The sequence below is a fragment of the Anabrus simplex genome, chromosome 5 (genome assembly GCF_040414725.1).
Source record: "Anabrus simplex isolate iqAnaSimp1 chromosome 5, ASM4041472v1, whole genome shotgun sequence".
In the NCBI taxonomy this organism is placed as follows: domain Eukaryota; kingdom Metazoa; phylum Arthropoda; class Insecta; order Orthoptera; family Tettigoniidae; genus Anabrus; species Anabrus simplex.
The window spans coordinates 331,732,673-331,744,734 of NC_090269.1; the positions used below are offsets into that span (position 1 = coordinate 331,732,673).

The window sequence follows — 12,062 nt, forward strand, 5'->3', positions numbered from 1 at the left end:
TTCTGGGTTGTTCTTTCAGTGTCAACAACACTGGAGGTATCTGTTACTTGTTCTTTTTTAAGGTCCCTATGAACAATAACTATTTTGTTTATAATTCAGTACCTACAGAAAACCAATTATCTGTACTAACATTCCATCCAGTGTTGTAAATTGGTTCAGTCATTCTCTTGAAGACATACACTTTGAGTTTATATGTATAAAACATTCTTGCCTCCACCATGGCATACATTTTCACACTATACTTCGCAGATTTTGAGGGAATATATTGCCTTAAACTGCAGTGACCTTGAGTTTTTGTCAACTGTTACGTATGGCCCGGGGGGAATAATTCCTTTTGCAGTTTTCCACAAAACATTGAAAGAGGTCCCTAATTGCAGCAAGATGATTGATATGCTTCCTTCTTCCCTGGTTGCACCATCATCAAATCTTATACAACAGAGTAAAAATTTGAAGTGTTTCAAATTCACAACAAGTCTAAATCTTTCACCCCCATCTCCATCTGAACCCCAAAGTTCCTCCAGATTTTGCCTGTTACCATGAAGGTCTAGGTAACATTTCATATGTACACGGGAGATCATCCTTTTTCTCTATACCTTCCATATTTATGAACAGAATTGTGGTAAATAAGTAATACTAAGAATACTAATACACCAGCTAAATACAAAAGTCCCATAAATGCTTTCACTTTGATAGCAACTTGCATTGGCATCTTGTACACGACCGTACTTGCCTTTTATAATTTCAGTGTACTGATTTGTACACCAAATAATCATATCAATTACATTTTCTATAAACAAAACTCTCCATACCTCCAAAGGTATTCTAGTTAAGCAGGCATTGCCAATAACACCAAGTAAATGGGATGTCTTTCCATCTCTTTCAATATATATGAGACAGCTGTGAGTTTCAATTTCTACATCTGTATCCTATTCAGCTATGTCAGAATTGTTGTTACAATCCTCAACTCCATGTCACTCTCATCAGGGAATTCTTCATCTTGTCCATCAAGGTCAAAAAGTAACATTTGCTGAACTTGCACAATAACTCTTGGGTCATTCAAGTGTAAAACAGACTTACAACTCACCATACCAGGTGTATGCATAAGTCTTTTCTGGTTTCACTAAGAGATGGTGCCAGCGAACAGTACGCAGCATATGAATTTGACACATACATCAGTTTGTTCATCTGACATTAACCTACTAACAACACAAATTAAGTCTGCCAAACTCTAGTGTCTGTGTCGTATCGTTCAGTGATCATGTCAACATTTGTGCCTGAAAAAGAACATTTGTATTGCTTTTCTTATTTAATCAAAAGGAAAAAAGTGTGTAAAGTCATCATTTGCTGGTAGAAACATATGGTGAATATGCTCCATCAATTAGAACATGTGAGACTTGGTTTTGACAATTTAAACATGGTGATTTCAACGTGAAAGACAGTGCGCACTCTGGTAGACCACGAAAGTGCGAAGACAAGCAATTGCAGGTGTTGTTGAATGATGATCCAACTCAAACTCAACAGCAATTTGCACAAGCATTAAATGTGTCACAATCAACAGACATTTACAAGCAATGGGGAAGATCAGTAAACTTAGTGAATGGATCCCATATGATTTGAATGAACGGCAAATGGAAAACCGCAAAGTGACTTGTGAAATATTGCTTCAACGCTATGAAAGAAAATCATTTCTGTGATGGGTGACGAAAAATTGATTTATTTTGAAAACCTGAAGCGGAGAAAATCATGGCTGTCACCTGGCGAAGCTGGTCCTTCAACACCAAGGCCAAATCGATTTGGCAAGAAGACCATGCTTTGTGTCTGGTGGGACCAGAGCGGTATTGTGTATTATGAACTCTTGAAGCCCGGCAAAACCGTTCATGCACAACACTGTCACCAACAAATTAATAATTTAAATCATGCATTGATCGAAAGATGACCAGAATGGGCCAGAAGACATGGCGATGTGATTTTATTACACGACAATGAGCCGTCTTGCACAACAAAACCAGTGAAAGACACCTTGAAATCACTTGGATGGGGCATCCTTCCACACCCGCCGCACTGCCCCGATGCGGTGCCATTTGACTATCACATCTTCACATCAATGGGGCATGCACTCAAAGAGCAGCACTTCAGCAATTTCGAGGAAGTTGAAAAATGGGTCAACGAATGGTTTGCTGCAAAAGACAAGCAGTTCTTCTGGCATGGTATTCATAACTTACCTGAAAGATGGGCGAAGTGTGTAGAAGTCGATGGCCAATATTTTGAATAAACCAAAAATGTATTTCCCTTGTAAATTATGTGTTTACCAAAAAAACTGGCAAAAACTTATGCATACAACTGGTACTTATAGAACCATGCCCGATCTCAGCTAGCAACACGTTGAGTGAAAAGGAGGAGGGGTATATGAAGATACAAGGGTGACTGGCTCCACCAGTTCCCCCACCTCCAAGCAGTAAAACAAATCACTACTTGTTCATTTGTCACATGTGATGTACCTGATGGAAGGTTAAACACACTCAGTTTAAAAAATTTCATCTAATTTATGTTCCCAATAATAATTATGACTTTAGGGATTTATACCCTCTATATATCCTATATCATATACAGTATATCCATATATCCTAAATATTGATCATCTTCACGCCAAAAAATCTTGAGGAAATATGTTTCTTGTTTCATTCTTTATTAGATACACATGTTCCTTAGAAAAAGAGAACAATAATAACGTCTAGAATAGACTAAGTTAATGCGAACTACAAATTCCAACACTACCAATTCTGTAATTTGTTTATAACATCATACTTTAATATGCATATTGAAGCTTTTTGGTCTAGAGTGTACCCTTCTTTGCTTAATCTGTTCTTTATTTAATTTTTATTATATACGGTATATACGTACACATCTCGCAGTTATGCTGTACATACAATAGGTATGAATTTATGAATTAGTTATTTTTTTTTAGAGATTAAATATAATTATCCATTGATTTCTCAGATAAATGTGCAAAAACTGTATTACTTAGTTCAGTGCAGTAATGAAAATATATGGGGTAAAAGAAAGAAAAAAGAGTAAAGGGATTTAGGATATCCATCTCTCAGGACAGCCTGCTCAATTTACTGAATGAATTGTGTTATGTATAACTCAACTACTTACTTTCTCACATTTCTAAGCCAGAGAAGAGTTGTGCATTGTTGAGTAATGAACCAAGTAGAGAACTTGGATGAAGATGCACTATTCCATAGCCACTCAGAAGCAAATATATGCTGAGTGTCCAAAGTATTTTATCTTTGTCTGGTTTGCTTTCTTTGCAGGTAACATATAAAAACAGCCAGCACAATGCAGCAAGCATCTTTAGTTCATAACAACTGTAATGACATAATTGTGGTGACTGTTGTTGTAAGAAGCTAAACAACATAATAATTGCAACATATAATTGTATTTTGAGTAAAGTAAATAATTCTCCATGGAAACACTGATAACCTGATTGGATCTAATGTATGATCATTAAATAAGGAGGTAGTATACAGGTACTGGCAATGTTCTATAGACCGAAACATTTCTTGAGAAGTTTGAAACAATGGGCATATTCACTTGTTAATGACACTTCGGACATGCAGCAGAGAAAAGTGATTCTCAATGAGAATCAAGCTGAAAGGAAGGAAAGTATAGAAATGAAAACTTTCTATGTGGCTTATGGTATCACATGAGCATAATTTTGTCAAGCTTCTCAAACTTTTATTATTTCATAGGATACAATATTTTTTTCAAAAATGTATATTAATTAATTCAAAACAAGGAATTCATCATTAAAAAAGAGGAAGCTAAAGTTTTTAAAAAACATTTTCATTTTTTGAGTAACAAAAGCTATATGCGTATGTCAAATTCCATCATTTCTTAGTGCATTAGATTAAAACCTGCTTCTAATTTGCTGTGATATGAACCGCATAATATAATAATATAAATTTACCTCATGCTATAGTAGTAAAAATATGACTATGCAGAAATAGGAATTGCTCTGTTGTCTGTATGAACTGCTTCAGTTTAGAAATTTTATAGCAGTTGAAAACAAAATTTCTCAGCTGCATTTTTTTTTTTGTGGAGGGTAATGTTTAGCATTTTATTTTAAAATACTTTGCCTTTTTATAGCTTTGGAAGATAATATACTTATTAAAGATTAATAAACTTAATGAAATGCATGCTTAACACTTAAATGTAGTGGGGTACAGTGGGATACCAGTAGGTACATTCTTTGGACGGGAAATGTTGGCTGAAGGTAAGATACTGTTGAAAATCTGTACATAAACAGTTATATAACCACTAATTTGTTGTCTGAAAATTATAAAATCATACGTTCTCACTGAGATAAGATTTAGTGGACATTTAGCTTCCTCCATAAAATAGCTGCAAGTTTGCGAAAATATTGTGATACATTATAACATTGGTGAAAGTTAAATTTGCTGCCATGTTTGAAGATTTATTTCAAATCATTCCAGTCAGGCTATTGAATGGCATATGAATGAAGAAAATACTGAGTTGATTGGTGTGCATGATTGTTTTAAAATATTTTCTCCAGAAAGAAGAAAAAACAATATCAAAGCATAATATAGAAACTCTTCAGATCACAATGAAATATGATCGCACATTTGCAGATATATTAAGATCCTGTATTCATGATTTTGTTTTCTTAAACTTTTTCACTCTGTTACTGATAAGAATCTTGATGTGGTTGAAATACTTTTCATTGTTTCTTAAAGTTTATCATTGTCTATCTTGCAATTATTTTCACAGTGAGATGACGAATGCGATGTAGAAAGTAGTATGGACGACAGGCCACATGGTGCACAAGTCTCTTTCCCACAGTCGCTCTCCAAATATTATTTTGTTCACTATGGGATTACGGGAAGACTCACCACCATAAATCATTTTTGTAAGCTACTGTTTTTAGGTTACCGGTACCTCTTCTGTATAGATGGTGTATGTATCCAAATATCTCATTTATTTGTGTGGTATTTATACTTGTTGAAATCATCAATTGTAGAGAAATAGATTGTTTAATGTGCATTTTAAAATTTCTTTTGCCAAAGAAGCTCTAACGATTTATATGTGCTAAAGTAAGAGAAATTATCCTCTTACCAACTCTATTGGAAAGCAGAACTACAAGCTTCTGGCATTTGTTATGCAAACTTACTATGCATTTGAGCACTGTATTAACATTTAATGCTTTTGAAGCAGTATTTAATGTGTTATATATACATTGGTGTGGGTAATAAATACAGACTATAATGGGTTCTTTGTCCAGTATACAATATTTAATTTTTTTGTAATGTTGAAAACATATTGATGAGTTATATTAAAAAGCTTTTTTTTGTTCAATCAGACCATAGTGTTGTTGTTTTTCAGTGTGTGATCTTAAACTACTAGTAATATTTAATTTACAGGATAAGAGCTAGATTTTATTAGATTCCCTTATTAATATTAATATAGAACATATTTCTAGATCTACTTTATTTAGTGGTTAATTATATGGTTTCTTCAAGTAAAGTACCAGTAACAAAGATATCTGGTTCAGTTTTTTGAAGGTGGGTATTCACTCATTTCCCCTATGTATGGTGGTTGTATTTGCTGTGTCTAATTAGCACCGTTATTTAAACAAAAAACAGAAAACAATTTATGGTGGTCAGTCCTGGAACTAACTAAGGGAGAAACTAAACCAAAATACTCTACGACTTGTATTTTGAACAAATTACTCAGAGGCGACGTTGGAAAGATGAAAATGTGCACTGACTCGTGACGAATATTTAAGTAATATCTTTCTTAACACGCCTTGCGATATTTCTTAGTAATGATTAATCTTTAAAATAAAATAAAAATGTTTTGAGATATATACAGGGATACAGTTGCAAAGAGTTAGCTCTTGCTATTGCTTGTCAAAGTCATTCCCAAGAAAAGAATTACAGTTATGACCTAAATATTTATATGTTAATTACATTTCTTCGACTACTTTTATCATAGATTATTATTTTTATTGATATAAACAAGACTGCTGCATTTAGGTCATAACTGCAGGTGGCGTTTGCGTGCCAAATCACTGTGCTTTTAATTAAGGCCAACCCAGCAAAGAACTTTTAACTGCAAAACTTATGTCCCTATTAATCTCATGATCAAGATCAAATAAATATTTTAAAATAAAAGCAATTATTCAGGATGACTTTCAGTATGTAACTTGTTATTTTATTAATGTAGAAATATAAGTTTTGCTGTTAAAATTGATCAAAAGTTGTAAAGTCAAAAAAATGTTAGTTGCCATTCAAAATGTATTAATTCTCCTTTCTTGTTCAAACTGCATTCCTTGTGTAAAGCCGTGCCTTTGTTAAAAATTAGCACAAACTTGAAGTATAACGCTGAGTATGTGTACGGAAGTAAACGGAATGGATAACTTATGATGCAAAGTTAGTAACAAACTAAAGATATCCAAGCAAGTCCAAGGTCACTAATTGCTTCTCATTCAACATCCAAGATAAAGAAAAGGGGTACTGATAGTAAAGTGTATATGGCTTTGTAAGAAAGAGGAAAGAGAAGAACAAAGCAATTAGACAAGTGCTGCTATGTAGAATTATTAAAGAATGAAACAGATCGTGTAACAGCATCAAGTTCCATAGCATGAATGTGAAGTAGCAATTGAAATTAACTATTTATTATAAAAGGGTATATTAATATTAAAATAATGCTGTGATATCAATTCAGTTTAATTCTATTATATTTGAGGATATTTGTAAATGATTTTGAACACAATATTCTGATATTAAATGTTTGATATTGTAAAACTTAATTTGATATCATTGACTTATAAAGCTGCTGATGATGCAATATCATTATAATTACATAAAATATGATATTCCATATCCAGAATGCATTTTAATATTAATATTTTATTATAGAACTACTGATACACATATCAATATTTACTGATATTGATATAGTAATCATGGAATTACTACTAAATAAATAGTTTGTCTACTCATGCAGTTTGATGGTAAGATTAATTTTTGTGTATGATCTGGATATTATGTTATCATGAATGGAAAGGAATATAACTCTATTTATATCCTTGCATTCACTGTTTGATATTTTTTCAGTAATTTATTTATACTGTTAGGTTTTTATTTCCATATTTGGTGCAAGATTTACTTTTTATATACAGGCAGATTTACTTCAATGATGTTTTGAAACCAGATGACATACAAATCCTTTTGTATCTAGAATAAATTGCTTTCAAAAGTAAAATAAATAAAACATAATGAAAGCACTAGTGGCATGACAAACCAAATGATATCAATTGAGGATGCTATCTTTGGCAGTTCATTGCAGGGGTACAATACATGCAGTTTGGGGTTGGGTATGAATGCTAACTTCAAAACAGCATTCAAAAAGATTTGCTTTCTGTCATATGGTTATCCCAGTGAAGACTTATTGTACAGCAATCATTCAAATGATTGATACCTGTGATTGCAGTAAATTAGGAAGTTAAATACACTGGGTCCAATCTTAATTGTAGAGTAAATATTCTTGTAGAAATGATGTTTAGAAATGCACTTCTATGAACAAATGCTGAATTTAAATATTAATGTATAATTAATTAAAAGACTAACATTTCATAATAAATCACAATTAAAAACTGTTAATCAAAATTTTCAGAAATTAATCATTAATTTATCTGGAGGAGTTCTTTCATAGATGTTTTATCCATTTTGATTTTCTTATTAAGGGAAATTGAGGGTAAGATAGCAAGTATTTCCAACATGCAATACTGATATTGATCATACATGGCCAGGATTATTGGTTAACTGTTCATGAGTAAAGTCTACTGTACTTCTACAAGGGCTGCCAGTTAAACCTTGTTATTTGCATATCCTTGCATTGGACATATAATAGCTTTATTACTTCTTAAATGATAATTGTAAGAGTTTCATGCCTGGCATATTTCTTTGGAAGATTGGTTTGTTCTAAGGAGCTTCCCACTGTAATAAAAAGCAAATTAGCTGCAATTGCTAATAGCAATTATTATGATTGACATCAGATTTGTTTTGAAATTACAAATATATGAATATTTATTTATTTATTTATTTATTTTGTATATCTTCCTAGAAATATTTTACAAATTGTGGCAAGGAGAAAGCTTATTTCCATTAAAAGAACAAGGTTATACTGTCTAGATAGTCATGCCTTGATAAAATATCATTTTTTGTAAATACTGTACCGGTAATATAAATAATATAGGCCAATGCTATATGTGTTCCTGGCTGATCATTGTGAGTGTTTTCTTCTTTGTTGTTGAATAAGTTTTAATTATTATGGCCTACATTTGTTGACCAGTTTAAGAACATTATTGTTTTAAAATAAACCTATGGGTATTTCATCATTATTAGATTTTTCCATTCTTTTTATGAAAAAAAAAAATCAAATAAACAACTTATTCTTACCAAAGTACCTACTATGCAATAAACAATGCATGTTCCATTGATCAACAAAGCTATAGGTCAGTAGAATATTGCTTTAATCTGTTCTCAAAAGTAATCTGCATAGCTCGTCCTCTTTTGGGGTAATATATCTGTCATCCTACTCCAAAATTAATTTAACTACCATGTCATAAAGTTGTTCTGGAAATGACTGTACATTCACTAGCTCTGTAGGCTGTATACAACATTTTGCTGTTATATGATGCTTGGTATGCGTGTGAGCAGTTGAACCTGCTATGCATCTGTCTACTGTCTATATACACTAGATATACATACATTGAGAAATTATTTTTGGATTTAATTGTCATATTATTTGTACTAGGTTTGTATCAAATTATTTTAAATTTTCCAACAACTATTGATTACTGTATATTTTTACTAACAAGAAAACACATAGGGTAACAATGATGACAACATGATAGTTAAATGTGATGAAGCATTTTCAGGTTACTGTTACATTATTAGCTAATGTTTATTAAAGTTGCACACAAAATTACTCAACTTTAATACACTCTGTGTACTTAAGACGATGCCATTATTTACAAATTTATTATTGAATTTGCTTGGCTTTTGATTATGCATCTGTAATTATTATCATTATTTATATATTCATAAAGATGCATAGCTTTTTTACAGTAGCTAGTTATTGTATTGCTTGTCTTTTTTTTGTTTGTGAGAGTACTGTATGTTCATCAGTGATTCTCTTTCTATTTTTCTATTGACCGTGTTTGGATATACTATTCTGAACTGTTTGTTGAATTCGTTGTATAAAAGAATGAAGGCTACAAAAAATGATCTTTAGACATAAGCCTTTTCTTTATCAAGACATGATTAATGAATTATCATTCCCCAATAGTAAAAGACCAATTCTAATTTCTACTTGTGTGGCTTGTGTGGGTCCTTTTTTGTTGTTAATTATTTGTTTTAAAATGTTTCAAAGAGAGAAAAAGAGTAATAAAGGAGGGAACAGTTTCTATTAAACTACAGCACAACCATCTGTCTATGACTGCAATAATAATAATAATAATAATAATAATAATAATAATAATAATAATAATAATAATAATAATAATAATAATAATAATAATAATAATAATAATAATAATAATAATAATAACAACAACAACAACAACAACAACAACGGGACAGGTGGGATACAGGAGAGGTTCAGGATAATATAACAGCAGCAGTAAAAGTATTCTATCTGTGCACCATGCAAACTAGTGCCACAACTAGCAACAGGAGGAATAGCTTGGACACATGGTGGGGAAGGAGAAAGGGGACAGCGCTATTACACATGTCCTCTTCGCAGAAGCACATGTGACCCGTGCCGCTACTTTCCATCATGCACACGTGATCCACCATGAATAAGTTGATCTGCAGTTGAGATGTACATGTCCGACGTATACTTTCGTATCCTGGAACAAAAAAAGCGAAGCACTTTTAAAGATTAGATTAAGTACAACATAAATTTCTTCATTTATGTTCATTTAGAGCAGGGCTTTCCTGCCTTAGAACAGTAATTAAATCTACATAATTTACCACAATGTTGTGAAATTCTTGATACAGTTGATGAAACTGTCAAAAATAATGAGTTGTCATTAAGGTGTGGTACTTGAAAGTGTTATGATGGGGAAATTAGAGAAAATTAAGGAACAATAGAAATAATATGGAGAGAGATATTCTATGACAAGGGGTGGTAATATCATAGAATGTTAATGTAAGTAATTGAAAGGAACAAACAAGTGTTGAATCACTGTTCCATTTCAGCTAGTGGTTTAACGTCGCACTAACACTTTCAAGGTTTTCAGCAATGCAAGGATGGGAAAGGACTAGGATTGGGAAAGAAGCAGCAATGGTCTTAAATAAGGTACAGCCCCAGCATTTGCTTGATGTGAAAATGGGAAACCATGGAAAATCATCTTAAGGGATTTGAACCCACCATCTCCTGAATGTGAGCTCACAGCTACATGACCCTAACTGCACAGCCAACTTGTTCAGTAGTGTCAAATCAAGTCATATATACCAAGAGATAGGAAGGTAAAAAGAAACATGATGTGATAAACATAATGACGGGTCAGTGTGGGAAGAGGGAGTGATAGAAAGAGAAGACAAGGACAAACATTAAAATAAAAAAGAACAAGGATAATCTTCACAATTTCATATGCTGACATCTTCAAATGGATGAACTCTCTCCTAATCTATCCCAGTTTTCTACATCCATTTCTTTTCAGTTACTGACAATTTAATTCCTGCTTACCAGCTTCAGTCAATCAATGATGATAATCAATCAATCAATGATGATGATCAATCAATCAATCAATCAATCAATCAATCAATCAATCAATCAATCAATCAATCAATCAATCAATTTGCATTTAAGGCTGTCACCCACATGGCAGATTCATTATAAGTTGTCTTTTTTGCATGTTTTTTTACTATTTTCAGAGAACTTGGTAATTTACAAGTAACTTAAGATTGTTATTAGGCTGAAGATGCCCAAAACTAGGGCAAAACACGTTCCTAATTAGTATATGTAATTCATGTAGGATTTAATCACTACAGAATATAATTGTATTGAATAGGTGGACACAACTTGGGAATTTATCAAACATTTCCCTTGATAAATTACTCCAATCCTTTACTCTCCATCCTATAAATGAATATTTGCCCCAATTTGTCCTCTTGAATTCCAACTTTATTTTCAGTTTATGATCTTTCCTATTTTTAATGCTCCGCTCAAGCTTATTTGTTCTCTAATGTCATTCCTGCCATCTCTCCACTGACAGCTCTGAACATACCACTTAGTCGAGCATCTCATCAGGAATAGTAAGATAGTTTGAGGGAGGTAATTATACCTCCAATAGAGGGCAGGAATGAAGTTAGGTCTCACTCAAACAATGTACAGAGTACAGCAGGTAGATAATTATTATTGCAAGATATTAGAATCATTCCGTATTGACGGTTTTCATCATATGATGTATTGCATAGGAGGATACTTTCATTTTTCGCCATTGTAAAGCAGGTAGATAACACGAAGTAGAAGGAAGACAAATGGGCTAATATTTTAAGGGAAAGGATATCAAGGGCTAAGGAGTGTTGTCTGGGGAAGAGTTCTGGTGAGGAATTAGTATGAGTCACTGAGGAACATCTAAGTGTCACAGAGGAGGGGGGGAGGTAAGAGGAAAGGGAAAGGTAGGTAGGAGAAGCACAGAGTAGATGATAGGAAGAGGGAGATGGAACAGTGTCATTTATAATATGCAATAACAGACCCATTATATTGGTAGTATAACATCATCCGCAAAGAAAACTTATATCTGATTCCAGTTCTTTACCCATATCATTTATATATATATAGGAAAATAAAGGTCCAAGAATTCTACTTTGAAGAATTTCCATTTTAATGAATACATGATGATCATGCTTCTACTCTAAGTCTCTGAGTTCTATTTTCTAGAAATATAGCCACCCTTTCAGTTACTCTTTTGTCTAGTCCTTGCACTCATTTTTTCCAGTAGTCTCCCATGATCTACCCTATCAAGT

At 32.7% G+C, this 12,062-nt stretch overlaps 1 protein-coding gene across 4 annotated transcripts in view; it reads right to left on the bottom strand.

Moving 5' to 3' along the window:
* Positions 1-3,694: 3,694 nt before the first annotated feature.
* LOC136874071 (UPAR/Ly6 domain-containing protein qvr) overlaps positions 3,695-12,062 on the bottom strand; it is a 695,631-nt gene continuing 687,263 nt past the window's right edge. For all 4 annotated transcript variants that reach the window (XM_067147597.2, XM_068227649.1, XM_067147598.2 and 1 more), the window contains one exon: positions 3,695-9,937. In XM_067147597.2, the coding sequence (XP_067003698.1) occupies positions 9,720-9,937 (218 nt within the window). In that variant the 3' untranslated portion in view covers positions 3,695-9,719. The remainder of the gene's footprint in view (positions 9,938-12,062) is intronic.